Source organism: Sphaerodactylus townsendi, linkage group LG10, assembly GCF_021028975.2.
Source record: "Sphaerodactylus townsendi isolate TG3544 linkage group LG10, MPM_Stown_v2.3, whole genome shotgun sequence".
NCBI lineage: Eukaryota > Metazoa > Chordata > Lepidosauria > Squamata > Sphaerodactylidae > Sphaerodactylus > Sphaerodactylus townsendi.
This window is the reverse complement of record NC_059434.1, coordinates 88,676,801-88,703,830: the sequence shown is the minus strand read 5'-3', so window position 1 is coordinate 88,703,830 and position 27,030 is coordinate 88,676,801. Positions and strand designations below refer to the sequence as shown.

At 59.6% G+C, this 27,030-nt stretch overlaps 3 protein-coding genes across 9 annotated transcripts; 2 read left to right on the top strand and 1 right to left on the bottom strand.

The window, feature by feature from the left end:
• Positions 1-985: 985 nt before the first annotated feature.
• On the bottom strand, positions 986-18,336 carry WDR54 (WD repeat domain 54). Of its 3 annotated transcripts, XM_048509191.1 has the most exons (11): positions 18,249-18,336; positions 17,687-17,921; positions 15,243-15,305; positions 15,008-15,074; positions 14,714-14,770; positions 14,197-14,324; positions 12,933-13,033; positions 11,032-11,194; positions 10,373-10,447; positions 9,606-9,744; positions 986-1,002 (listed from the first exon to the last, which is right to left on the bottom strand). In XM_048509191.1, the coding sequence occupies exons 2-10, from the start codon at positions 17,915-17,917 to the stop codon at positions 9,613-9,615; spliced, it is 1,017 nt and encodes a 338-aa protein (XP_048365148.1). In that variant the 5' UTR covers positions 17,918-17,921; positions 18,249-18,336; the 3' UTR covers positions 986-1,002; positions 9,606-9,612. The 3 variants fall into 3 exon arrangements, 2 of the variants coding, with proteins under 2 accessions (XP_048365148.1, XP_048365147.1); XM_048509190.1 differs by lacking the exon at positions 986-1,002 and having other exon boundaries at positions 9,192-9,744; positions 18,249-18,335; XR_007245603.1 differs by lacking the exon at positions 986-1,002 and having other exon boundaries at positions 9,670-9,744; positions 10,373-10,572.
• LOC125439872 (rho-related BTB domain-containing protein 2-like) lies at positions 1,805-7,967 on the top strand. Its single transcript, XM_048509184.1, has 9 exons — positions 1,805-2,113; positions 2,208-2,311; positions 2,614-2,799; positions 2,936-3,843; positions 4,028-4,146; positions 5,255-5,405; positions 5,826-5,914; positions 6,258-6,363; positions 6,716-7,967. Exons 1-9 carry the CDS (start codon positions 1,922-1,924, stop codon positions 6,889-6,891), a joined length of 2,031 nt encoding a protein of 676 aa, XP_048365141.1. The 5' UTR covers positions 1,805-1,921; the 3' UTR covers positions 6,892-7,967.
• LG10H2orf81 (linkage group 10 C2orf81 homolog) lies at positions 17,425-26,847 on the top strand. 5 transcript variants are annotated; one of them, XM_048509185.1, is made up of 4 exons: positions 17,425-17,526; positions 18,782-19,009; positions 22,045-22,272; positions 25,487-26,847. In XM_048509185.1, exons 1-4 carry the CDS (start codon positions 17,434-17,436, stop codon positions 26,492-26,494), a joined length of 1,557 nt encoding a protein of 518 aa, XP_048365142.1. In that variant the 5' UTR covers positions 17,425-17,433; the 3' UTR covers positions 26,495-26,847. The 5 variants fall into 5 exon arrangements, with proteins under 5 accessions (XP_048365142.1, XP_048365143.1, XP_048365145.1 ...); XM_048509186.1 differs by lacking the exon at positions 17,425-17,526 and adding an exon at positions 18,205-18,531; XM_048509188.1 differs by lacking the exon at positions 17,425-17,526 and adding an exon at positions 18,206-18,425.
• Positions 26,848-27,030: the final 183 nt, after the last annotated feature.

Sequence of the window (27,030 nt, the reverse complement as noted above, 5' to 3'; positions counted from 1 at the left end):
TTAACCACGGGCCTGGTGGAACAACTCTGACTTACAGACTCTGCGAAATTGTGTGAGATCCCACAGGGCCCGCCGGGTCTCATCAGACATTGGGGTTGGCCAAGGAGAAGCAAAGTGCCATTGGGGGAAGAGCGTTCCCCCAGACTAGCGCCCTGACTGAGAACGGCCTAGCCCTGGTCACAGACAGCGGGCCAGCCTTTGGACCAGGGATCGCCAGCAAGCGGTTATTAGCCAAGCACAACGTGGCAGATGTGGTCTTGCAGATGCCCACATTCTTCATGGCTTTGATGCTCAACACCAACCCCCTGAAACCGAGTCAGGACCGCCCCCGGAGCCAGAGCAGCAGGTGCTGCCACGGAGTCCCGGTGAGGCCCCACACAGCAGCCACAGGAGTTTCTGGGGCAGGGCCCAGGGCAGCTCTGTGTGGAGCAAGTTGCGGTCGTCCAGCCTAGAGGTGTGTTTCTCCTCGCCAGGCTACCTCCGTTGCACCCATGGGTGGGTTTCCGTGGCCCTCTGGAGGCAGCCACCAGCCCTGCCCTCCCCACAGGCAGCTTCAGCAGAGACCTAACTGTGGGCACCAGCGACTTGGACGACTAGCAGTAGGGGGTGGGGGGAGATGAGTGCTCCTGCCCGCAGTCTCGACCTTGCCCAAGTCACACCCCCTCAATGGGTGCTGCAGGCAGAGATGCCCCCATAGGCTGCGAGCTTTGGGGAGACCAGGACCTTGGACTTCTCTTCCTCCAGGCCTTCTCGCCCACTGGCTTTAGTCTTACTCCAAGTTCCCCGGAGGGGGGGGGGTGTGTCTGAGAGAGAGAAGAGCTGCCCCGTGGGGGTGCTCTGGGGGAAAGATGGGCTCTTCCCCTCTCCCTGGGCTCTGCTCCTCCAGCCTGGGCAGTTCCTTGCCCCCTTCCTGTGCTTCAGCTACCATGAAGTTCTCCTTGAGGCCACGGGGATTAAGACACAAGACCCAGGACTGGGCTTGGGGGGGGTGTGTGTGTGTGTCCTGTCTGTGCCCATGGGTCTATGGTGTCCTTTAACGTGGGTGGCAAATGTCCGTGGCCCAGGGGTGCACATGAAGACTCAGGGCGCCTCTCGCTCCTGGGCACTTCTCGGTAACCGTCCATATCACGCTCTGGCTCTAACTTCATTAGCGGATCCCATGGGAGGCGTCGGGGGTGAGACCTGGCTGGGCCACCTGGCGCAGCCCCCCCCCCCCTCGCCCGCCTCTTGACCTTCAAAGGTGGACAAAAGCCCCTCCTGGAGTCCGGAGCCTCCGGCTGTTCGTGCAGCAGCCCCTCCTGCCCTGCGTCCTCCGGGTGCCCCATGAGCCGTGGCTCAGCCCAAGCGGGGCAGCGGCCAGCCCGAGCAGAGGGAGGGGCCCTGGGCTTCCTGGGCGGGGGGGGGGTCTCCCATTCGGGGATTAACTAATAGGAACTGGGGGGGCGGCCCCCGCTCAGCTTCCGAGGTCCGACCACCCCGGCCCACCAGCCCCGCCCCTCCGCCGCACCCGGGCACTTCCTGTGTGGGGGGGGGGCGTTTCTAGTCCCTGGCAAGGACCGGCCGCGGGGGGTCGGCGGAGGGGGGGAGGTGGTGCGCCGGGGAGGGGAGGTCCGCGCAGGCGGGCGGGGGGGGGGCTGGCGCGCAAGCCCTCCTCCTCCTCCTCCTCCTCCCCGTGAGACAAGCCCGGCGGCGGCGGCGGCGGCGGCTGCGGCGGCTCCTTTGTTGCGGGCGCGGGGCGGCGCCGGTCGGCCATTGGGCGCGCGGCGGGGCGGGACCGGGGGGCGGGGCGGGCGGGCGAGGGGGCGAGCGAGCGGCGATGGGATGGCGCCCGCGAGAGGCCCCCGGGCGGGCCGGGCGGGCGCGCTGACCGGGGGGGCGGGGGCCGGGCCGGGCCGGGGGCGCCGTCGGGGCGGGGCGGCCGATGGAGGCGGACGTGGACTACGAGCGGCCCAACGTCGAGACGATCAAGTGCGTGGTGGTGGGCGACAACGCGGCCGGCAAGACGCGGCTCATCTGCGCGCGGGCCTGCAACGCCACCCTCTCGCAGTACCAGCTGCTCGCCACCCACGTGCCCACCGTCTGGGCCATCGACCAGTACCGCGTCTGCCAGGAGGTAGGTAGGCCCGGCCCGGCCACCGGCCCGCGGCGGCCCCCGCCCACCGGCGACCCCCGCCCCCCTGACGCCGCCCCACCTCTCCCCGGCACAGGTGCTGGAGCGCTCGCGGGACGTGGTGGACGAAGTCAGCGTCTCCCTGCGGCTCTGGGACACCTTCGGCGACCACCACAAGGACCGCCGCTTCGCCTATGGCAGGTACGTGGGGGGGGGGGCGCGGCGGGAGGGGGCTTGGTCCGCTGGCAGAGGGGATCTGGAAGCAGAAAAGGGGGCGCTTTGAAGCAGTCTAGGACTTTGCTACCTGGGAGGGGGCCCAGGATGCAGAAAGAGCTGGGGGCGAGAGGGGGTGGCGGACGTGTGCCTTTTCTGAGACGGGGGCCTTCTTGGCCGGTCACTGCTGGTCAGCTAGTCGAGGCCAGGGTGGGGGTGGGTGAAGGGTCTCCCTGTCTTTCTTTCCTGTGGCCCTGGCTGGGTGTCTTCACCTGCCCTCCCTTCTGCAGGTCTGATGTGGTGGTCCTTTGCTTCTCCTTGGCCAACCCCAACTCCCTGCGGCACGTGAAGACCATGTGGTACCCCGAGATCAAGCATTTCTGCCCGCGCACGCCCATCGTGCTGGTCGGCTGCCAGCTAGACCTACGCTATGCAGACCTGGAGGCCGTCAACCGTGCACGCCGGCCCTTGGCCAAGTAGGCACCCCTCCTCCCTGCTGGCCCAGCCAGCTCTTCCTGCACGTGGGGCCCTCTTGCCCCGGGGTCTGTCGAGGGCCCCTCCGTGGACCCAGCCTTCAGGTCAGGAGGTCTTGTCCCCCTTTTCTCGTTCCAGGCCGATCAAGCCCTCTGACATCCTGCCCCCGGAGTGCGGCCACGAGGTGGCCAAGGAGCTGGGCATCCCGTACTACGAGACCAGCGTGGTGGCCCAGTTTGGCATCAAGGACGTCTTTGACAACGCCATTCGCGCAGCTCTCATCTCCCGCCGCCACTTGCAGTTCTGGAAGTCGCACCTCAAGAAGATGCAGCGGCCGCTGCTGCAGGCCCCGTTCCTGCCCCCGAAGCCGCCCCCGCCCATCATCCACATCCCGGAACCGGCCGCCAACGAGGGCCGGGGCCCCGGCAGCCTCTTCCAGGAGCCTCTCTGTGCTGACGTGATGTTCTGCCTGCAGGGCGGCCACCGGGTCTTTGCCCACCGGGTGTACCTGGCGACCTCCTGCTCCAAGTTCTACGACCTGTTCACGCTGGACGCAGGAGAAGCCGCGGGCGCAAAGGAGCCGGCCAGCAGGACTAAGAGCCTGGATGCCGACAAGCGCTCTCTGGGAGTTGCGACGGCCGCCTCGCTGCGGACCTCCCAGAGCGACGACCCCCTGCGCCTGGCTCAGTCGTCACGCGAGCTGTCCGGCTGGGGCCGGGGGTTTGTCAGCATGTGTCAAGAGGAGGTGCGCGACCCGGTCACGCAGCAGGAGAAGCCCATGACCGCGGTCTACATGGCCGGGCTGGTGCAGCTGAGCCCCTTTCGGGCTGTGCTGGAGTACCTGTACACGGGGAACCTGGACCAGCACCGGGCTGACCTGATGCAGGTGGCCGCCATCGCCGAGCTGCTGGAAGTCTTTGACTTGCGCATGATGGTGGCCAACATCCTCAACAAGGAAAGCTTCATGAACCGAGAGATCACCAAGGCCTTCCACGTGCGCCGTGCCAACCGCATCAAGGAGTTCCTGAGCAAAGGCACCTTCGCAGGTAAGGAGAGCGTGCTCGTTACAGCGGGGCCTTGAGGGGTGGGGGTGGGGCTAGGGCTGGCTGGCTGGCTGGCTGGCTGGCTGGCTGGCAAAGGCTGCAGGGGGTTCTGTGGTGGTTGCTGTGGTGGCGCCCCTGGCGAGGAGGACGTGGCCATACCGAGTGTCTTCCTTGCCTTCCTCCCCAGATGTGATGTTTGTGGTGGACGATGGCTCCTTGCTGGCCCACAAGCCACTGCTGCTCGCCGGCTGTGACTTCATGGTAGCCATGTTTGGCAGCACTTTCCGTGAGAGCCGTGCAGCTGAGGTGAGGAGGGCCCCCCGGGGTCTGTGCGCGTGGGGCAGCCAAGGGGTGAGGAGGGCCTACTCTTCCTAGCTGGCTCTGCAGTGGGGAGTTCTAGCGTCGGATGGGCCAGGAGAGCAGCCCTGCCGGCTGCACGGGTGGCTTGTGTCGGGTCCCTTCTGCAGCCGAGGCCCACGTTGGCTGGAGGCTCCACGCTCTCGCCTTGCCTGGGTCTGCGCCTATGAAGGGCCAGCCTTGGCTGCCACAGTTGGCACGTGGGGGTGCCTCCTCTCCCTCCCTCCCTCTAACCTGCATCCCAGGAGGAAACCGTGGCCTGGAGGCAAGTGCAGGGTGTGGCCACGGATCTCCTTATCTGGCCAGGTGAACTCATGGCTGGGAGAGGCAGCCAGAGCACCTCAGAGCCCGGGAGGGGCTCCCGTGGCCGCTGCGCTGCAGGAGTCCAGTTGGGAGGGCCTTGGAGACTAGGCGACCGCACGTGCCCGGACAAATGTGCAGCTGCGGGTGATGGACTCGGGCCCCTGCGAGGGTTTGGGTGGGGAGCCAGGAGGATTGGCAGGTCAAACGCATCCATCAGAGGGGCCCCTCCTTTGGGTGCTGGGCCTGGGTTCTCTGCTCTTCCTGCTGCCACCCGGCCCCTTTGGCAGCAGGAAGACCAGCTGGTGCCCGGAATGTTTCCTGCAGCCAGGAGCAGCTGACTTTTCCAGGGGAGGGGCAGCTGTTGCTGCTGCTGCCGCCTCCCAGGACCCGAGATAAATCGGGCATCTCAAAAATAAAGAGTCACAGGGCTCTTGTGGGGGGGGGGGGGGGGGCAGCAGCCCAGGGAATGCCTGCTCCTTTGGACTGTCATTGGGTAGACAGACAGGGGGACCCGTGTGCTGCTTTGAGCTATAGAAAGAGTTTCGCTGGTCATGTGCAGAGTGAACTTTCTTGGAATAGAAGCAGGAGAAGCAGCTTTCTGAGGGAAGGGAAAGGCTGCCCCTGGGGTGGTCCCGCTTTTTTTTGGGGGGGGGGTAATATTCAGATGGAGCAGCAAGCAGTGGCTGGTTGTGGGGCTGGGAATGTCTGGGCAGCAGATTCTGAGCAGCCCCCCTCCTTCCCCCCCCCCCCGCAGGTCTCCTTGCCAGGCACCAACCGGGCGTGCCTGCACGCTGTGCTGGAGTTCCTCTATACGGGGCTCTTTGTCCCCAGCGCAGACCTGGACGCCACGGAGCTGCTGGTGCTGACCAACCGACTGTGCTTGAGCCGTTTGCAGGCCCTGACCGGTGAGTTCCTGGCCGGATGGACCAGGCTGTGGGGGGGGGGGGCAGGGGGGCATTTGCTAGGCAACCGTCCGGCTGCTGCCTCTGGGAGGCCTCTTGCATAAGCCACCCACTGATAAGATAGCCAGGCCACTGGGGACGCAGCGTCCCTGGGATCAATGTGTCGCTGGAGGCTGGCTGGCTCTCAAAGGGAAAAACAAGGCGGGCATTGATCTGGTGCTGTTTTTGGGCGGGGATGGCTTCTCTGGTGTGGGGGTGGGAATATAGCCGCTAGACCCCTGAGCACCTGCAGCCTGTGTCCCTGGCACGCTTGGCCTTCTCTCCCCACGTTTAAGAACAGGTCAGTTAGAGCAACGTGCAGGCTTGAGAGTGGAGAGGGATGCAGGGTTTGACACACACCCCTTTCTTGGTCCCTCTCCCCAGAGCAGTACGCGGTGGACGAGCTGATTCAGGCCAGCCTCCAGCAGGTGGAGATTGATGCGCAGGTAATCCTCTACCTGGAGATGACACAGGTATGGAACTGTCCTTCTACCACAGTGAAACTGGGGAAGGGGGGCACCTGTCTTGCAGGGGCCCCCCCACCTTCTGTAGGAGCTCCGAGGGCAGCTTTCAGAGAGAAGGGGGCTAGGAGGTTTGGTGGGGGGGTGAGAAGTGGAGGCCACGTAACCAAGCTGCCACCAGAGATCCCCTCAGTGGGATTTTGAGGGCTGAGATGGGGCGCCTGGGCATTCTTCCCGGGGTGGGGCCGCAGCCTCCAGCCCTCTCGCGCAGCTCCCCCTCCGGTGCCCACGGACAGGGGCACGCCCTCCCTTGCCGCTTCAGAGAAGACCCCGCCTTGTCCCCTCTGCTTTGCAGTTCCACAATGCCCATCAGTTGGCTGCCTGGTGCCTCCATTACATCTGCACCAACTACAACAGCGTCTGCCGCCGCTTTCCCCGCGAGATGAAGTACATGTCCCCAGGTACGGAGGGGCTGGCTGGGCTGGGCTGGGTAGAGACGGAGCTGGGAAGGAGGAGGGTGGGCGCTCCCTGCTCCACAGGGGTGGCCTTGGGGAGGAAGTGCTCTCTTCCCTGGGCAGTGCACAGTGGCCTGCTCAGGTGGCCCAATTCCCTCACCTGGGCATGGCCTGCTCCAAAGTAGCTGCTGGCTTCCCTGGCCCCCCCTGCCAGCCCTGGGAACGCGGCCGTTGACAGCTGGTGCCTGGACGGGGGAGCCAGCGGCCACCGGAAGGCTGCTGCTCTTGTGGGGCTTTAGAGGTAGGCCGTGGGTGGTGCTGGTTGCCATGGAATCACTCTCTGCCCCCGCCCCTGCAGAAAACCAGGCCCATTTTGAGCGCCACCGCTGGCCCCCCATCTGGTACCTGAAGGAGGAGGACCGCTACCTGCGCTCGCAGAAGGAGCGGGAGCTGGAGGAGGAGGCCACGCGGAAACAGCACCCTCGCAGCAAGTGGTGCTTCTGGCGCCCCCACCACACCAGCCACATCTCTTGAGTGGCCCCGCGCCCTCCCCGCCTGCCAGGAAAAGGGGACAGACACCAGGCTGCCAGCCTTGCTCGTGCCTTTATGGGGGGGAGGAGAGGGGAGGGCGTCGGGGCTTTCTGCCTACCTGCCCGCCAGGCGTGAAGGGAGAGCCGCTCCTTGCGTCGTTTACCTGCCGTCTGCCTTCCTGTCGGCTCTGTGCTTCTTGCCGCTGCCGCCGCGCCTTCACTTGGTGTTTACACCCCTGTTGTACCTGGTGCTGGAGACGGGGCCTACTGCACTCCCAGGCCTCGCACCAGCCTTTCTCTAGTTGCTACCTCTGACCTTAGCAGTATTTGGGCCCCAGCCGAGGGGGGGGCAGGTGAGGAGGCAGCAGAGGGCCTGGGCTCCTCCCCACACGGGGCTCCTGCACGGAGAAAGATCTCTTCTGGTTGATAGGCTGGAACTGAAGTTGTGATACCACTTGCTGAGACTGTCGGGGGAAGGGTGGGGGGTGGATGGGTGTGGGGAGTGCATGCAAAGATAAGGAACCGTGGAACTTGTACGTTGGTGGGAGGGGGGGGAAGGGTAGCAATTCTGTAAAGGTCTGTAGTTTGTAAGTGCAGCTTCAGGCTGCTGCTTTGGCGGAGCTGCGTTTGGCACCCCTTCTGGGCCTCGTGGTGCCTTTGGACACAATGCAAGCCTCCCCCATCTCCTTGGGGGGGGCTGCCCTCCCTCCCTGGAGGCACCTTGGTGGGAGAAAGGCAGGCTATTCCCGATCTCCAGGGCGGGGAGGGGCCTCTTCCTCCTTCCTTCCTTCCTTCCTTCCTTCCCACCCCAGGAATTCTACACAAACCGTTTTACACTTTTTCTAGGTGTCCTGTTTTTTCTGCTGCCTCAGCTGAGCACAAACCTCCCTGGGTGGTGCTGTTTGCAGCACTGCCTGTCCTGAAGGGCTCTGACGGATGCCGCCCCCCCCCCCAACCCCGAGGCTGATGCGCATCTCTCTTCCTAACCACTGTGAATTGGGCCTAGTCCGCCCCTCATTTTCTTACACACTTTTAAGTATTGGACTGTTTTAACCTTTAATAAAAGCCTTTTGTATTGTGGGCTGGGCGTGTTGTTTTGTGCTGCACTGAGGTGGGTGAGTGCACGCGTGACGGCTTCTGTCGTGACCCCTCTCAGAAATGCTGCCCCGGCTGACCCAGGCAGTCTTCTCCCAGCGCCAGCTAGTCCTGCCCCGGGCAGGGGCAGCTGTGGTCTTGACCAGGCCGCGCTGTCTCTGTGCAGGCTGGAGGCTGGCATGCGTAGGTCCCTGCCAAGCCCCACAAGTCAGCAGTAGCCCCCCCCCCTTTGGTGTGAGGCATTGGAGCAATTGTGGAGGCAGCTCCCCCTCTGCTCCCCCCCCCCCGGCGCGGTCCTTGGGCCAGGCCCCCCTTTCCCACATTGAGTGGAATCCAGACACTGGTGCTGCTGGCAGGAGGGCAGTGAGCTGTCCTCTGCTCCATCTAGCGCAGGAGGCAGGAAGGAGCCTCCTTGACGGGCCACTGACCAGCCCACCTTCCTCGCTTGAGGCAAGAATGAACAGAGAGGTGCCCTTGTAAGAGTGAGCACAAATAAAAACCCCGGGGAAGCGGCCCGCCCCACCCAGCCCCCTGGCAGCAAGCCGAGGGGCTTCCAGGAAGGTCCCGTGATGAACCCGAGGCCAATGGGCAGCTGACAGCAGGGGTGCAGAGCCGAAGAGCGGGGCGGGGTGCAATGCACCTGGCGCACAGTGTAGCAGGGGCGCAGGCATGCCCTGGGTGCGGTCCCCCCTCACTCCACCCCTGGCTGGCAGTGCGCGTGGGACACAGAAGCCTCCCTGGCCCCTTCTGTGGGTCGCACAAACCTTTCAGCAGATCCATCTTAAATTTCCACGGGGCCAAAGACCCTTCCACAAGGAATACGCCACTCCACTTGATTGGGCTCCGAGCCTGAATATGCATCCGTTCTGACCTCTGTGCTGCTCACCCATAGGTGGGAGGCCGGGCACTGCCCTGCTCGGGAGCCTGAGGAAGCCTGTTTGAGCAGGACCAAGAGCCCCTTGAGAGAGGAGGGCTAGGGATGGGGGGGGGGTGCGCTTCCTCCTGCAGCCTTGTGGCAGGGAGCCTGCTTAAGAGTGGGGAGGGGTCAGGAGTGTGTGCAAACGGAGGGGTGAGGGGCCTGTCCTCCTTGGAAAAACAGGGTGGGAATCCCAAGGGCCAGCGAGAGAGGCGGGTTACCAAGGCCAAGTATCAGCAGCCACTGCTCAACCTGCTTGTGGACATCAACACAAAGTGACAACGTCCACAAAATCACAGCTTCCATTTTTTTATTCTTCTCTATATACACAAATAAATTACCTTGTAACATGGAAGCTTATTCCATTCCTAACATTGTCCCCGCTGGTCCCCAACGGTGAGGGGCCTGCCAAACGAGAACGGCTCTGAATGGGCCGGCATGAAGGAGTGGGGGGGGCGGGGGCTCCATCTGGGCAGGAAGGGGCGGGGCCTGTCTCAAGGGCTCTGACCGCACAGGGATCTTCTTCACTTGGCCCAGCGTTCCTGCTCCAGCCAGCCAGCGGAGCTTCGAGCAGAATGTGCCTGGGGGCCAGAGCTTCCGGACGGCACCTCCAGTGGTGGCTCCTGGCTGAGATGTCCAAGAGCCCCAGAGAGTAAATGCTGCCCTCCAAGGTTAGTGTCTGACCCTGCCTGTTTGCATGGGTGTGTGTGTGTGTTACAGCTGGACGTAGCGGATGATCTCACTGAGGTCGTAGCCGGTGACGGCGAAGGTGCTGCCCTCTGGGTCACAGAAGCGGGCCCCGCAGATTTGCGTGTCTGTCACACATTCCGTCTGGCAGTGCCTGATCTGTAAGGAGTTCGGCAGGAATTACCCCCAGCAGACCCCAAGAATCAACCTTCGGGGTGGGGGGGAGGGCTGGGGGACCTGTTCTGGGCACAGCGGGCACATAGTGCTGGCAGCGGTCAAGGACAAGGGATGGCCTGCCTGGCCCGGCCCGGCCCTCCTTGCACCCTCCCCCCTCCCAGCCTTTCCCACAACCGCATCAGCGGAGGGGGCTTTTCCCCGGGGCAGCCCTTCTCCCTCCAGCCTCGCAGAGAACTGAGCCAGGGCAACCAGTCCTGGGCTAGGAGAAGGATGCGCGTGTTGCCTTTCGGCAGGGTTGACAGCACTGTCTCCTCCTGCGGGGCTTCTGGTGGGTGTGGGGGTTATTTGTTTCCAAAATGGGCACCCCCCCCCTCCTAAGGCCTTCTGTGCCCTGAGCCCTGGTGCAGGTGCCAAATATCTTCAGGGTTAAATCGGGTCCCAGGCTAAGGATGCCGTGTGGACAGGACGCAGCCAATGGCCAAGCTGAGCCAGATCAGTCAGTTGTGGCGGGGGAGGGGGGGCTCTTTGAAGCAGCTTCTTGAACCCAGGCAGGATTCAGGGCTCCCTTGGGGAAGAGGGTGGCACAGAGGTTGCTCCCCACACCCCTTACCTCAATGTCTTCAGTGTCCAGGTTGAACATCAGCTCCCAGACAGCCACAAAAGAGTCCTCGGCCGCCGACAGCAGCTGCAGGGGGAAGGAAAGGCAGGGAGGGTGTGCTCTCTCTCCCCGGCCCCAGGCTGAAGGCTTGAGATGGAGAATCTGCCTTCATTGCCCAAAACAGCTCACGGGGTGGGTGGGTGGGGGCCCTCCTGGGAGTTGCATGACAGAAAGACACCGAGGGGGGAGTGGAAGCAGCCAGGTGGGCCCCTCCAGGAAGCTCACGGGTCAGGATGGGCTGAGCCCCCCCACTTTGTTCTGAAAGCAGGAGCTATGCTTGGGCAGACTTCTCTGTCCTCTCAGCTGGCCCTAGTTGCTGCCCCCACCTTTGCTGGCCAGAAATGGCACACCACACGAGCAGAGCAGCTCTTCCTATCCTTCCCTGCCTGCCTGCCCTCCGAGGGGAGCATCCCCCATTCCCATGTGTCCAGTCCCTCCCACCTCACCACACACCCCTGTGCTGCAGGAGAGACAGGCCCCCTCCAGAAAATGGGCCCGTCTGCAAACCCTTAAAGTTCAGGGAGAGCCAAGGAAGCCAGTGGCCCCCAATCAGCAAGAAGCAGAGGGAACTCAGGAGGGATCCCAGGTGTTCCAGCAAGGGACAGACTCACCTTCCCTGAGAGTGGAGCCAGGTCTAGGGCGTAAATCCAGCGCGCATGAGCAGCCACCTCAGCTCGGAGGGTGCCGCTGGCTGCTTCGTAGAGACGGATCTGGCCGCTGCCGTAACCGGCCACAATCACCCCATTCCACAGCTTGACGGAGGAACAGGGGCACCTGGGCAGGAAGGGGAGAGCAGGCTCAGTGGAGAGAGATCATGCCAAAGCGTGCAGGTGCCACCCAGTATTTAAATCACAGCAGTGGGATCCCTGCTGAGGACCGGAAGCGAGTCTGCATTCCACAACATCCGGTCTCTGCCCCCGCACAGGCCCCGTGGCCAACTCTGCCCAAATAATCACACAAGGATTAGGGGTGGGTAGCGTGGTGGCCAAGTTTGCAGATGATACCAAATTATGTAGGGTGGTGAGAACCACAAAGGATTGCGAGGAGCTCCAAGCGAACCTTGATAAATTAGGTGAGTGGGCTAAGAAATGGCAAATGCAGTTCAATGTAGCAAAATGCAAAGTGATGCACACAGGGGCAAAAAATCCAAACTTCACATACACGCTACAGGGGTCAGTGCTATCAGTCACAGACCAGGAAAGGGATTTGGGCGTCTTAGTTGATAGTTCCATGGGAATGTCAACTCAATGTATGGCAGCTGTGAAAAAGGCAAACTCTATGCTGGGGATAATTAGGAAAGGAATTGATAATAAAACTGCAAAGATTGTCATGCCCTTATATAAAGCAGCGACCAAGACTTGGAGTACTGTGTTCAGTTCAAGTCTCACATCTCAAAAAGGATATTGAAGAGATAGAAAAAGTGCAGAGAAGGGCAACAAGGATGATTGAGGGACTGGAGCACCTTCCTTATGAGGAAAGGCTGCAGCGCTTGGGACCTTTTTTAGTTTGGAGAGGAGACGTCTGAGGGGGGATACACTGGAAGTCTGGTAAAATTATGCATGGGGTAGAAAATGTTGACAGAGAGAAATTTTTCTCTCTTTCTCACAATACTAGAACCAGGGGGCATTCATTGAAAATGCTGGGGGGAAGAATTAGAACTAATAAAAGGAAACACTTCTTCACGCAACGTGTGATTGGTGTTTGGAATATGCTGCCACAGGAGGTGGTGATGGCCACTAACCTGGATAGCTTTAAAAGGGGCTTGGACAGATTTATGGAGGAGAAGTCGATTTATGGCTACCAATCTTGATCCTCTTTGATCTGAGATTGCAAATGCCTTAACAGTCCAGGTGCTCGGGAGCAACAGCCGCAGAAGGCCATTGCTTTCACATCCTACATGTGAGCTCCCAAAGGCACCTGGTGGGCCACTGCGAGTAGCAGAGAGCTGGACTAGATGGACTCTGGTCTGATCCAGCTGGCTTGTTCTTATGTTCTTATGTTCTTAAGGACTGCAGAAAGCCAAACTGCATTTTATCATCAGCGCAGACAGGACCACAGCGTCAGTCACACAAGGGAATCCCTCCCAGATCTTGAGCAATTACACCTTTCTTCGGGGGCTGGCTGACAGTCTGACCCATGTGACTTCTGACCCGTGTGACTCTCCATCCCCAAAGCTCCTGCCCAATCTCCAGGTTTCCCCTGGAGCAAGGAAGAGTTATCTCAGCTTCCTCGTGGTGCCAGCAGCACCTCAGACTTTACAAACTATGAAACGTTTTCTCCTATCTCAGGAATGTTTTAGGACTAGAGAGTTCAATCTCATTAACCCTTGGTTTCCTTCTCCCACCTTGTAACGCAGAACCACTTGTTTTTACAATAAGCAAAGAGTCAAGTGTGCCATTTTTACAACCTTCGCCTGATGCAGGGAGGGGTTCAAGTCACTGGTCCTCCCCCCATCATTCTATCAAGCAGAGGTGCAACTGAAGACTCCCCTCCCACCCCTCCTCAGGCTTACCCAGAAGCTGGGATTTTGGAGACCAGCTGGAACTCTTCCCCAGAGCGCCAGGCACACAGCCCGCCCGAGTCATCGGCACTCACCAGGTCAATGCTTCCTTCCTGCAGGCAGGCGGGGAGAGGGAGAGGAACAATTGTGCAGCTCAGCCTGCAAGCAGAGGAAGTTCACGGGGAGCAGGACACGAGGAGGCCAGCCACAGTGCGTGGAAGCATCCTTGCGAAGCAACATCAGCCATCTGAATGGGCGTGGGGGGAGGCACATGCCCCCCCCCCTGCACCTCAAAACAAACTATGAGGCACGTCTGGAACTTCTTCCTTCGAGATGCTCTGCTGCCATCTTTCGGCCTTCAATGCATGGGGCTACCAGGGCTACCCTTGGGGGTCCACCCTGATCCCACCCTTGGGCTTCTGGGAACCTGGGCTGGCCCTGAATTCCAGCCAGTCACAAGCAGCAACTGCTCCTCTATATTTCTGCCCAGGCCAGGGACACTCTGAATAAAGACCTGGAGGTGCGACACCCTCACATCAGCCTCTGGCCACCTCAAGTAACGTATATCCATGACAACACCCCCACCCCCGCCCAGGTGGCTTCCATGGGGCGATGCCTCAGTGGTGCCCCTGGCCCAATGGCTTGGGGCGCCAACGCCTGATGCTCTGCAGGAATCAAGTCCTGAGGATTTGCCCATCTAAGCAAGCTTTGAGCCACCAGAAGTTGTCAGCTGCCACTGCCCCATTCTGAAGAGGGTGCCAGGAACAGCTTCATCGGCCAGGGCCTCTGGCTGGAGAAACAGCTTCAATCTCTGCTCCTCCTCCTCCTCAGAGCAACACAAAGGAGCAGCAGTGTGTGTGAGTGTGTGCCAAGCACAGACATGCATCAGCTGCTTTGGCAACAGAGTGCACTTACAGGGGCACAAAAAGCCAACCCAGTGGTTACTGGGGTCTCCGTATCAGACACCAAGGGCAGCCAGGAACCCAGGGAGCATCCTGGCCAAGAGGAGATCTGAACCGCAGGGCTCTGCCTCTGGTCTGACGCAGAGAAGCTGCACTTGGCACCAACGGAAGCCCCTCCCCCCCCCACACACACCCAAAGCACAGGAGTCCTCTGAATGACCCTTCCTCGCACAACAAGCGCAACAAGCCATCAGCTGCAACGGCAAAGGGGTGTGCTGTGGGTGACCGACAGGTTCAGCGCTGCAGGCCACACCCAGGACCAAGGGAAGCGGGCGGCAAAGCAGCAGGCCTGAGGGGTCCGGGTTGTGCCTCACCGGCTGCTCACAGAGCTCAGCGCCAATATCCGTGACGGCAGCATGGTGCTCCTCCAGAACCTCGCTCAAGGTGATGTTGGTGCCTTTGCCGGGGATATCAAAAACAAGGACATACCCCAGCGACGTCCCTGCAGGGGACAGGGAAACAGGCTGAGGATCCTCTCTTCCATGAGGACGAGCCCCCCTGCCCATGCCCCCCACACGAGGACCCCATGGTGCGCCAACCATCCCTTCCTCTACTTCCTGAGAAACGGGGCTATGGACCCTGGAGGCCACCCGCTCTGTAGAAAGACCCCTCTGGCTCACCCGCCAGAGTGGCGCTCTCCCTCAAACCCCTCTGCTGCCCTACGAAAGCACCTCTCTGGAATCCAGCTGCAGCATCTACTGGGGATGTAGCACCCACAAGTCGGCTTTGGACCTCAGGCCCTAAACCTTTCCGGCCCCAGCTCCCAAGTCCACAACCTCTCTGTCCATCTCAGTCTGCATCCCTCCCCCTCGCCCAGGAACGGTCACTTACCCACACACACAAAGCGCTGGCCAGTGGCTGCGATCCCACGAGCAAACACAGCCTGTCCTGGAAAGGAGGGGAGGGGAGGGGGGGTCAGGGGAACAGGGAATGTTGACAAGGAGGAGCACCACACACGTCTCCCGCCTTGCAGGAGAGGTGTGACAAATCAAAGCATCCTTCTGCCTGGCCCTGGAAGGACTGGATCCACAGCCACTCCTGAGCCGCCTCCTCCAGGAACCAAGTACTAGATGAGCACCATGAACCTCCCTCTACCAAAAAACCCCACTTCTTTCACAACCGTACCTGGTGATGACTCTGAAGCATCCAGAGCATGCCAGTAAACCATAATGGATCCATCTGCCTCGTACATCTTGGGAGAAAGGAAGAAAGAGACATACACCGTGAATCCCATCTCAGGCTGGTCCAGCAATCCTCTGGAAGAGCATGTGACCTGACACCCAGACGGCTGCCACTCCCTGCCTTGGTGTCCTTTGTGGCCAGCAACCACAGCCCCCCCCCCCTGAGCCTGGTCTCTCACCTGGATTCCTTTCTGCGATGTCAGCACCAACAGGGTCCGAGAGGGGAGGACACACCAGGCTGCCTGAAGAGAGAGTGCAGGAGGACAGTGAAGGGGAATATCCCCACGTTGCAGCCAATGGGTGTGCTGCAGAACACATAAAGAGGACCTTCCTTCCTTCCTTCCTTCCTTCCTTCCTTCCTTCCTTCCTTCCTTCCTTCCTTCCTTCCTTCCTTCCTTCCTTCCTTCCTTCCTCTTCCCTTTTCCTTCTTCCCTTTCCCTCTTCCTCTTCCTTCCTTCCTTTCCTCTTCCTTCCCTCCTTTTCCTCTTTCCCCTCTTTTCCTTCCTTCCTTCCTTCCTTCCTTCCTTCCTTCCTTCCTTCCCTCCTGCATCAGAGCCTTTCCCACTCCCCTTGTTTAATAGTGCTGGGCACGAAAGAGCATCCCACATCAGAACCGAGCTGTTATTTAACCAAGGACACCATCTTGTCCAGAGCCAATGGGGAGGACGCTGAGAAAGAAGGACTTTTACCTTCCTCTTCTGCAGCTTCAGGTGTCGCTGGCCTGTCCTAATTAAACATTTGGAGTCCAGGGACACCTCTCTCTCTCTCTCTCTCTCTCAGATTTAATATACCGCCCCATTCCCAAAGGGCTTTTGAGGTCAGCAAAGTTTCATTCTCAGTGTAGGCTGTTTTGTGCAGGCCCTCTTCTTCACACACCAAATTGAACATTATGTAGGACCAGTTCTGAGGGCAGCATGAGGAGTGGCTTCAGGTGTCCCTTCTAGGCTAGCTGATACAAACCGGTCAGGCACACTCTTTCAATGGTTACTCAACTTCCTTGTTGCTGACTTGTTTGCAGCCCAGTCTCTATAAACAGCAACCCAGGCCTGTTTTGGTTTTGCTGTCCAAAAAGCAGTCAAGGGGGAGGGGCTGGGGCTGAGCTCACCATCCCTGGACTGCTGCAGCTTGAAACAGTCCAGATGCCCCGGATGGTCCCTGCACCAGCTAGTGGGAAATGCAGAAACCAGGTGGTCCCCAAGGACCGTGCCCGTGCCCCAGGGGGACATCGTGCTGGGCCTGCAGACACCACGGTGCACCCCAGCCCCTCTCCTGGCCTCCACCAAGCATTCTGAGAGGTGGACAACGGGGCAGCCTGGGGCTCTCACCCAGCAAGGCTCCTGATTGGCCCCTGCAGAGCCAATCGGCAGTGCAGATTCCAAATAATTTCATTTCAGCTTCTGCTGCGACCTGGGTTGGTTTTATTCTGTCTCTCTCCTTCCCCAAAGTATTTTTTTAAGATTACCCCTTTCCCCCCCCCTCCCCCCACAACGTAGGCTTTGTGTGTGTGGCTCCACCACCAGCAACCACCCTTTCTGCAGAGCTTGGCCTTCTCTCCTGGGCCAGAATTCCACAGTTGCCCACAGGTTCAAAAAGGTTAGGGACCTCTGCCTCGAACGCCAGTGCCAATGCTGAGTGCTGGATGCACAGATCTGCTGTGACTTGTTCCTCGCTGGGGGAAAGGGCGGGGTCACCTAGCAGAGGATGCCTGGGAGGGTTGCTGGGGTTTCCTGGGCTCCTGAGGCTGGACTGGAGGGATCAGGACCGGGAAGGCTCCCCTCCACCTCCACATCTCTGAGGATGAGCAGCCATGAAGACTTCTGCCGCCACCAGGCCCCTTCCTCCACACCGTTCCTGGTGGGCACGGCCCTGAAGCAGCTCCTGTCCCTGCTCACTTTCCACCTGCAGGAGCCCACTCTTCATTTCACTGAGGGCTGCGATTGACTCATTCTCTTCATGTTTATTGGCAGTCTTAATTGGATCATTTAAAGTGTGGTCTTTTCTGTGTCTTTTGGAACACTTGATTGAGTTTTGTGGCATGCTGCCTTCAGTTCCACAAGGCATCTAATAAATGTTCTGAATGAATATTTATGTCCTGTTGTAAACTGCTTTGGATCCCTACCAGAAAGAAAAGCAGAGCATAAATGCTGAAACCAGTAAGCAAAGGACACCAGAGGCAACTGTGGAGGAGAAGGCACTGCAGACAGGTTGGCAGGGCATCCCCCAGCCATGACCAGACTGGGGGACCTGGCCGGCCCTACACGCCACCTGTCACCCTACAAGACCTGCTTCGGGGTTGCAGACTGCGCCCTCACTCCTGCCCCTGGACAGTCCGGCAAAGGCACTCGGGGAGGGCCACTCTTCTTGGCTACGATGTGCCTTGGGCGGGGGCGGGGAGAGGGCACGGAAAGCCAAGCAGCTGCAGGGCTGAGCCCGCCGCGATCCGGCTGCTCCTTCGATCGGCTGGTCAGTGTTGATGCCCGCCCCCCCCCCCCACGGCTGGTGCTGGCCCTGGGCCGAATGAGCCGGAGAAGGGCAGCTGCCCCCAGCTGGTGGGGGGAACCGACTGACCGACCCCGTGAGAGCCCGCCCGCCCGCCCGCCCCCCCCCCGGGGTGCCCACCAACCTGCGTGAGGAGGGAGGCGGCGCCGGCCAGGCTGCTGCCCTCCTTGGCCGGCTGCATCTGGCGGTGGGAGCAGCTGAGCCCGTCGGGCGAGGCGCTGACCAGGTGGACGGAGGCGCCGTGGACGGCGGCCAAGTAGGTGAGCTGCTTGGCGGGCAGGGGCAGCACGCACAGGTTGTTGTACAGCGCCGAGCAGCTGCCCTTCAGCGCCACGCCCTTCTCCCGGCGGTACATCCTCCTGCGGGCGGGGGGAGGCGCCTCAGTCACTCCGCTGGAGCCCCCCCTCCCCCCCAAGGAAAGCCAGGGAGGGAGGGAGGGAGGGAGGGGCTCACGCGCGCGGCGCTCCTGCCTTCTCCTGGGGACAGGCACAGCCCCCCCCCCACCCCCCGCCGGGGCCCAGAAGGCGGCGGCAGCAGCAGCACAGGCCGCGCCCGCCGCCCCCCCGCCCCGGTCCGCGAGGCCTGCCTGCCCGGAGGACCCCCCCTCCTCCTCCCGCTGGGCGAGGGGCCACCTGCTGCCCTGCTCGGCCCCCCCCCCCCGCGCGGCCCGCGGCGCCCTCCCGCACCTCCTTCGGCTTCGCCCGCTGCCATGGAGACGAGGCGCCGGCGCTGTGACGTCACCGGTCGGTCGCGAGGGGCGGGGCGAGGGGCGTCGCCGTGGCAACGGGGCCCGCGCGGAGCGACCGAGGCGGCCGGAGGAGGAGGAGGAGGAGGCGGAGGAAACGGCTGCGGCGCGCGGAGAGGTGCCGCTGGGGCGCCGGCGCAGGAGGCGGAGGCGGGAGCGGCGGGCCGGAGCGGGAGAGCGAGGCCGGGCGCGGCTCCCCGGCCATGCTGGGCATGAGTCTGCCGGTACTCGCGGGGGGCGGGCCCGCCGCCGGGCCCAAGGGTAGACTGCTCCTGCGCCTGGAGGCTCCTCTCGCCCGGCAGAAGCGCGGCGTCGCGGGCGGCCCCCGCCTCCTGGCTCCGGGAGCTGGTGGGGCTGCGCTGCGCCTCGGCGGGAGGGGGGGGCTCACTACCCCCGAGCGGCGGCGGCGGCGGCGGCGGCGCCTGCACCCCCCCTGAGAGGAGCCCTCCGTTCTGTCTCCCCCCCCCCTTGCAGAAAATGGCCTCCCGCGACCGCGTGGCTCTAGCCAAGTCCCGGGCGGAGAAGTCCCGGCCGCCCACCGTGCCCGTGCCCCAGGTGGACATCGTGCCGGGCCGCCTGTCCGAGGCCGACTGGTTCTCGCTTCTGGCCTTTGAGGAGGCCGAGGACGCCGTGGGGGACCTGCTGGCCCTGCTGCTGGACCAGGTGCTGGAGGACTGCTACAAGGTGTACCTGGCTTCCCAGGTGAGTCCCCCGGCCTGCCCGGGCGCCACCCGCCTGCCTCCTGCCCATCACAGGCCCCTGAGGCAGGTGCTGCTGCAATCTCTCCAGGCAGGCCCCTGGACCCCCCGGGGGGTGGGGGGTGGGGAGGGCTGCTGCTCACCTGAAGGGCTTTGGCTCCGCTGGCCCAGTCTGCGCCTCCCTCGTTCTGCTGATTTGTTTCCGCTCCACTTTCTTACGCTGCACTCAAGGCAGGTGACACAGAGTGGGTCACAATGGGGCATGCAATGAAGAATGCGCAAGGATGCTGGAAACCTGGCCCCAACCGGCAATTGAAAAGGGAGTTGGAGCAGCGCATAGGCCAATCCAAGCCAATCCAAAAACCTTTACTAGGCATAAACCAGAAGTACCATACATTCCAAATGCAAAAACAGGATCATTGTTATATATCATGTAGAAGATGGATTAAAAATGTAGCAACTGCTTCAGAAATGTCTACATTAGGGCTGTTCAATAGCTTAGACATTTTTAGTTTCTCTGAGAGAAACATAAATTCTAGAGGTAGTAAAGCTCCCAGATCGGTTCTAATATCATTATACCTCAAACAGTAAAGCAGGATATGAGGGATTGAGTCTATAGCGTTGGGACAGTACCGACAGCAACGCTCACTTTGTGGGATGTTAAGGAGACGGCCTTGAAGATAGACAGAGGGGAATGAGTTGCACCTTGCTCTTGTCATGACCCATCTGCACTTAAAACTAACAAGCTGTTCTAAGTATACAGCAGGATAGATTTCGGGGATGTGATCCCAAAGTATAGAGGGGAACAGGAGCTTTGTGCAGCACTCAGGAGAGATTGGTATTCCTGGTCGTACAGTCTGATCTTTAGATGATGGTAAATTTCCGTGGCGGTAAGCATATGAAGAGACTCCCATGAGAAACCCAAGGAGAAGATTTTTTTTTCAATATGGAGCCACCACTTCGAAAGCTGAAGCTCCCTCATTTCTAGCAAAGATAAACTTTTTGGATCTGTGCAGAAGCAGAGACGCAGCCAAAACTTAAATGTTACAGCCCATGCCTAGTTTCTAATAAATGTTGGCCTGATTCCAGACAGAGCACACCATAAGGGACACAATGTGGGGCAGTGCATAGGCATTCACGGGGGACGCGTTGTGCAGTTCCAGAACATCAGATAGGATCCTAACTGACAATGAGATGTGCGCAGCAGCAGACGGAAGTAGTCCCCAGTTGTTTATCCTGGAATGTTTGTGAACTGTTTTCTGCAGTGCAGCCCCGTTCCCTGTGCCGAAAAGTCCTCTTGAATAATTTAGTTTTGCATAGTTTGGGAAAGCTGGGAGAATGAGGATCATGCTGGCCTCCTCAGGCAGGGCATTCTACAAGGGGGTGGGTGGGTGGCGGGGGAGAGATCAGTGCCCAAGGCCATGAAGGGCTTTGTTTATGACAGCCAGTCCTTTGCATGTAGTCCTGTATCAAACGGGCAGCCAGTGGAGCATCTTGGGTGTGTCCAGTGGCTTCCTGTCTTGGGTGTGTCCAGTGGCTTCCTGTCCGCCTGGCTCCCAGCGTTTTGCACCAGTGGGGATTTCCAGGTGGCGTTTGAGGGGAGACCATCATACAGTGCACTCACTACGGTAGGCTTGATGTTACTGTGGTCTGGGTCCAGGTGGCCCATTCAGCTGTATCAAAGCAGTGGGCTAGGCTGAGCTGAGCGGGTATCTCCCTTCAGTAACCATGCATGTGTGACCCGATCCTCCCCTCCCTTTTCCTTACTGGGAATGGGCTGCCGGCCAAGCCAGCCTGATGGCTGATGTGGGTGGGGGCGTTGCAGAAGAGTGCCAATGGGTGCGGAACCCATTGCAGGGTGACCAGAAAATACCCACAGGAGAAAAGCCCACAGACAAAACCCCTCTGTCATAAGAGCCCACATGGAGAATTGCCCACAGGATTTTGACAGGACTTGTGTGACTGCTTTTGCCCTTACTGAGGTCAAAAGGGGTCATTTTCATCCGTGTCAGAGTCTTTCTCATTAATTAAAAGACCTCCCACAACTGGCTTGAACACTGGATATGAAACTGATACCAGCATATGCCAAAGTCTCTTGCTGCGTCACCTTTTGTCCCCATCGAAGGTATGAGAAGTATTTTTAATAAGTGGATTTCCCCCCTCCCCCCAATGTTGGATGGGACCACAAGAGCATGGTGAAATCCCCCACAACAGTTTGTAGTTGTTGGCAACTATCCCAGGGCTGCATTGTGATGATTCCATATTCTCATAGGAAACTGCGGATTTCTACCAGGTGCGCCCTCAATATATGTAGAAAAGAAGTACCCGAGCACCTCATTACAGGTGTCTTCACAGGAAATGTGGTGGAAGCTGTGAAGGAAGAGGGTCCCAGCAAGGCACCCTTTGGCTGGCTGGTCCCACGGCCAGAGCAGGGGTGTGGGGGGGGGGGGGCACGAGGGTCCCTATACTGCTCTCCTCTGAAAGCTTCAGCTTCTCATGAGAGAGCGGGAGGGAGTTCTTTTCCAGCTAGATTGGGGTCTGCAACCTGCGGCTCTCCAGATGTTCATGGACTACAATTCCAATCAGCCCCTGCCACCATGGCAGGGGCTGATGGGAATTGTAGTGCATGAACATCTGGAGAGCCACAGGCTAATCCTGAGAATTCCAAACAGATTCACAAACTTTATTGCTAAGTGAAGCGAAGCCTGCTTCACAGAGATCACTCAATCTCACCCATTCCTGGCAGTTCCGGATTTATGCTAAGGGAGCACAAGCATATTTTTCTGCAGCTGTTCTCCAGTCTTCTTTTGTCCTGGGTCATCCAGGCTCTGAGAGGAGGCTGTGTCTCAATGGAGCAGTAACTGGCTGGGGGGCGGGGGCGGGAGGGGCAGTATCCTCAGCCCAGTTTGGACTAGCTTTGCCTGCTGAGAGGAAGCCAGATGATGAAGCCATTCTGCAGGAATGCTCCCCACAAGGAGAACCACTCACTGTTCTCCGCCTGCACGTGTGTCTGGCTCACTCCAGCTCCCCTCTCTGCAGCGCATCCCCTACGTCATCAACCAAGCACGGGAGGCCATGGTGCAGATTATCGAGTGGCGCTTCTTGGTGCGAGATGAGGGCCAGGAGGACGTCTCAACAGACCCCATGTGGCAGGAGGATGAGGAGCCTGTGGCCTGCATCAAAGATCCGTGGGCAGAGGGTTCTGTGCCTGTGCTACGAGCCACGCCACACCTGGAGGAGGAGGAGGAGGAGGAGGAGGAGGAAGAGGTAAGCTCACTGCTAGTGGCCAAGGAGTCGTGACTCCTAGTTGCAAGACTGGCAGAGGAAGAAAAGTCGGTTTTTATACCCCAATTTTCTCTAAGGAGTCCCAAAGCAGCTGACAAACTTTTTTTCCCTTCCTCTCCCCACAATAGACACCTTGTGAACTAGGTGGGGATGAGAGAGTTCTGAGAGAACTGTGACTCGCCCAAGGTCATGTGGAGAAGCAGGGAAACAAACTCAGTTCTCCAGATTAAAGTCCACTGCTGTTTGCCACTATATCCTGTTAGCCGTGAAGAGGGGCGAGGATGGGCCTAGAAAGGAGGGGACTGGGTCAGCCAAAGGCCCTGTCCCTGGGAGGTCAGCCCCATCTAGTAGAGCTTGCTCTGGATTGGCCTGTCAGATGAAGGGAAGGGTGTGGGGAAGGGGGGGAGGGAGAGAGAGTCTGAAAATGAGCATCAGCTGAACTGCCCATCAGAAATAGCCACGTGCTGCTGTTCATTGCGCTGTTCTGTGGGAGAGCAGGGACGAGAGAGCGGCCAACCCCCTCAAGGAATCGCAGGAAGACTGAACAGATACTGAAGCCTGAAGCCCTGGTAAGATGCTTGGAGAAGATATTGGGGAGTCTGCATCTAACACGGAGGAAATGTGCTCTCCCTGCTGGCTCCAGAGGCCAACATTGGACTGCTCTGTTGCATTCCATTCACTATTACTGTACCACAGCAGGGCCAAAATAGCCTCCAGGAAAGGAAAAGAAAGGAATGGACTTTGTTCTCCACAGGAGCAGCAGGAACCAGAACTTGTGCCTTGGACTTTGCACAGCTGGTGGCGCAACTCCCTCTCCCTCCCGCCCCGTAATCCCAGCTGATGTCTCCCGGATGACGAAGGACTCTCAAGTGCCTGCTCTCCAGCTCTGTCTCCGCAGAAGGGAAGGTGGCTGCATAGGCAGCGGACTGGCCAAAAGGTTGTGAGGCTGCTGGGCCCCTTAATACAGAGCCTGTGCTTACCGTACAGTTTGCACATGATGCACAGGTGGGGCTGCAGCATTGTCATTGGCCAGAGGGAAACACCAGCAGTCCCTCCTTGGGAGGAGGAGGCTTAAGAAAGACATCCTCGACTTGTTCCTCTGACTGGTTGCTGAGCAGCCCCATGCGAGCCATGGGCTCGCGAGAGAAGGCCAGAGCGGCTCCTTTGGAAAACAAAGCCCAGTTCCCGTTGCTGCTTTTTAAGATGGATGTGGATGAACTGCAGTGGGATTCAGGGGCAAACAGAGAGGGGGGTCGGAGGAGGCGCTGGAAAATGCCCCATAAGGAGGGGCTGGCTGAAGTGGCAACCTGTGGAGAACCCGGTCCGTCTTGTCCAGCATCCTGGTTCACAGAGCAGCCAACCATTTTCTCTGGAGGGGAAGCCAAGCAGGGCACAGAAGTCGAGGCCTGCCCCTGGCGCAGCCTCCTGGCACTGGTGACGCTTAGTGGCTTGATGTCAAAATATCCTGATCCAGGTTATTTCCACACACACCCCGCCCCCAATTCTGTTTGCAGTTGGAGCTCAGCTTGTGGAGAGGTTAAAGTGTCAGATTGGGAACTGGAAAGTCCATGTTCGAATCTCCACTCTGCCATGGAAACTTGCTGGGTGACCTTTGGCCAGTCGCACATATTCAGCCTAGCCTACCTCACAGGGCTGTTGAGAACATAAAATAGAGGAAAGGAGAACAATGTAAGCCGCTTGGGGTCCCTGTTGGGGAGAAAGGTGGGGCACAAATAAAATAAATAAATAAATGGGCTCTAACTTCTATTCCCCTTTTGCAACCAACAAGTTCAGCTGAGCATTTATTAACATGCATGTAAAGGGTGGGGGGAGATTCCTTCTACTAGTTTGACAAATTCTGGGGAAATTTTACCTCCTCCTTCCTCCTGTTCATAATGTTAACAAAGTATAGCTCGTGAAGACGTTCTAAGTTGCAGCCAGGCTGGATGAGAAGGAGTTAAGGTTGAAAAATGGGGTGGGGGCATTAGAAGTGAGGACTGAGGAATCGCAGATCATAAATGGCAGAGAGCAAAACAGAGGAGGAGAAAAGTGTGGGAAAGATTTCAAGAAATGCAGGGAAAGATAACAAAAGTGCTTTTTTAATCCAGGGAAGTTGATGAGCATTAGATTCTGGAAAAAAGACAATAGTTCTTTTCACAGCAAGTAATTAAAATGTGGAATTTGCTGTCAGAGGATATAGTGACAGCCACAGGCAGAGACAGCTTTAAAAGAGATTGGATAAATTGATGGAGGAGGAGAGGTCTTTCAGGGGCTACTAGCCAGGGGGATGGAAGGGAACCTCCACATTTAGAGGCAGTCAGCCTGTGAATCCCGGTGCCAGGAGGCAGCATCAAGAGGAGGCCTCTCTGCCCTGTTGTTGGACTTCCAGATGACCTAATGGACCATTGTGTGAGACGGGATTCTGGGCTGGATGGCGCCTCACTGGTCTGATCCAGCAGGGCTCTTCTGAGGTTCTTATTTTGTGACCACACACTGCAGGAGCTGGGGGGCCTAAAAGAAGGGGGCGTGAGTCTTCCTCCTGGGAGAAACTGCAGCTTGTCCTGGCTGGTCTTGCCTGGTTCCAGCCCTGGCTCAGCTGGTGGGTGTAGCAGGAGCTGAGAAGCAAATGGTTTCCTTCCCTTAGCCTTTGCAGAAGGACCACGTCAGAAGAATCCCGCTCGGCTGTGCTCCGCCGTCCCTCTGCTCCTCCCAGTGACTGCTACCAGAACTGCATCAGCATTTTTCAAAGGGCATTCCATGGATCCTGCGGGACGCTGGCTTCAGGGGCATTCCCCCTGACCTGGGCCCTTGGAATTTTGTCCCCCAGGTTCCCCCTTATTGACCCTGCCCCCTCCATTTAAAAATCCCATGACTCTAATATTAATAGCACTAATGCTGATAGCCAATGTAGTGCAGTAGTTAGAGTGTTGGACCAGGTTCAGGTTCGAATCCCCACTCTGCCGTGGAACCTTGACCCAGTTGCACACGCTCAGCCTAACCCACCTCACAGGGTTGTTGTGAGGATAAACACAGTGGAGTGGAGAACCACTTTGAGAAAGTTGGAGTATAAAAAGAGTGAACACATGCATGCAATACGGAGAGCAATAGAGCGTGACCCGGTAGCTGTCGCAGCAGCCAGAAAGGGAGGGAGGGGCTGGCAATCACGAAGTCCCCTTCTCCACATCTGTCCCTCCAGGTTCCTCCTGCCGAAGCCCCAGAGGAAGCTGCTGCTGCTGCTGCTCCCCAGGAGGCGCCTGATGACGTGGTTCCTTCCCCGCCCAAAGCGGAGGAGCTCTCCTGCCAGCCCTCAGAAGAGGAGGCCAAACGTGTGGTGGGGCTGCCAGTGCCCGCTCCGGAGTTGCCATCTCTGATCCAGGCAAGCACCTCCTTCAAAGCCAGGACAGGCAGCCTGCCCGCCCGCACCTTCCAGACCATCACCTGGCCACAGACCAGTGTGGCGCCGCTGTGCAAGGTCGAGAAGCAGCTGCTCCTGCGGCAGGTCTCCCCAAAGGAGAGGGTCCCCAGGCAGCCACAGGGCTCCCACCTGCTCTTGCCCCCCTCTTGCAGCAACCTGCTGCGGATCCAGCTGGGCCGCCCCCCCACCATCAAGGACGTCCTCTACGACGAGGCCGGCAACATCACTGCGGTGCCCCGGATGGACCCCGCCCGCCTGCCCAAGCGCTGGGTCAAGCCTTACGTGGAGGACGCGGACCCGGATGCAGAGTCCCAGCGACAGGAGGCACGCCGGACCATCCCAAGCCCCCACAAGCAGCCCCTTCGCCCCCAGGCCCCCCGGCTGGGAGCCGATACTGGGGACCGAATGCGCCCAGTGGGCCTGGCGGACAGGCATGCCTGGGCGAGCAGGAAGCGGCTCTCCGAGCAGGTGGCTCACCCGCCTCCTCCCCTGGGGAGGACTCTGGAGCCCACCGGCCTCATCTTCCGCAAGCCCACCCTGCTGGCGAAGGCCATGGAGCTGGCCCCGGGGGTGACCTTGAGGAGCAGAGGCCGCGGCTGGCGGGGTGTCCAGCCTGCTGCCCCTCCGGAGGAAAGGGCGAGTGAGCACCCGGAGCTGAAGCCCATCCCTACCCACCTACCATCCCTCCCCACTGTGGCTGTGGAGAAGGTGGCCCAGGAGCCACGAACTGTGCCACGGAGGGCACCCGGGCAGAAGCTCTTGCCAGGTGTCCTTCAGCTCTCCCACTGACCTGCTCCCTCGCTCTCCACGCTGCAGCAGGCAAAGCAAGGAGAACAAGGAGGCTCTCCCGCCTACGATGGCAGCCGGCAGCCTCAGCCAGAGCCCGCCCTCCTCCCAGGGACCTCTCTGTGCCCGGTGGTGCCACTCCTCCTCCCCCCATCCTGGCCCGGCTGACGCCATTCCACCCCTGCAGGGGGCCAGTGGGGAGAGGCCCCTGCCAGGGCAACTGGAGGGCAAGGAAGGGGGCTTGCCCTGGGCCTGTGGGTGGCTTCAGAGACCCTTTTGGCAGTTGGCTTGTCAGACATCGACAGATCAGGGTCAACTGTTGTCAGGTAACCGCCATGAATAAATACTTAAATTGACCTGCCCTTTGATATGTATACGACTTATGAAAACAAACGGGCTCTTGCGAAACCAACTCTGCGTGCCCAGAATGTTCCTGTAGCAGCGGAGGCCTCTTTGGGACTGGCTCAGCAGTTTCTGATGAAAGCAGGGTGTCCTTCCTCATTGCCTTCAGACAGGCAAGTTACGTATCTGTCACTGTC

Excerpts from the sequence above, each read along its gene's own strand:
- LOC125439872 (XM_048509184.1), top strand. The coding sequence starts at position 1,922 with ATGGAGGCGGACGTGGACTACGAGCGGCCCAACGTCGAGACGATCAAG. Across the intron at positions 3,844-4,027 it reads GAGCAAAGGCACCTTCGCAG|ATGTGATGTTTGTGGTGGAC; the intron begins GTAAGGAGAGCG and ends CTTCCTCCCCAG. Across the intron at positions 4,147-5,254 it reads GTGAGAGCCGTGCAGCTGAG|GTCTCCTTGCCAGGCACCAA; the intron begins GTGAGGAGGGCC and ends CCCCCCCCGCAG.
- LG10H2orf81 (XM_048509185.1), top strand. The coding sequence starts at position 17,434 with ATGTGCCTTGGGCGGGGGCGGGGAGAGGGCACGGAAAGCCAAGCAGCT. Across the intron at positions 17,527-18,781 it reads GCTGCTCCTTCGATCGGCTG|AAAATGGCCTCCCGCGACCG; the intron begins GTCAGTGTTGAT and ends CCCCCCTTGCAG. Across the intron at positions 19,010-22,044 it reads AGGTGTACCTGGCTTCCCAG|CGCATCCCCTACGTCATCAA; the intron begins GTGAGTCCCCCG and ends CCCTCTCTGCAG.
- WDR54 (XM_048509191.1), bottom strand. The coding sequence starts at position 17,917 with ATGTACCGCCGGGAGAAGGGCGTGGCGCTGAAGGGCAGCTGCTCGGCG. Across the intron at positions 15,075-15,242 it reads CATCGCAGAAAGGAATCCAG|ATGTACGAGGCAGATGGATC; the intron begins GTGAGAGACCAG and ends CTTTCTCCCAAG. Across the intron at positions 10,448-11,031 it reads TGGCTCCACTCTCAGGGAAG|CTGCTGTCGGCGGCCGAGGA; the intron begins GTGAGTCTGTCC and ends TTCCCCCTGCAG.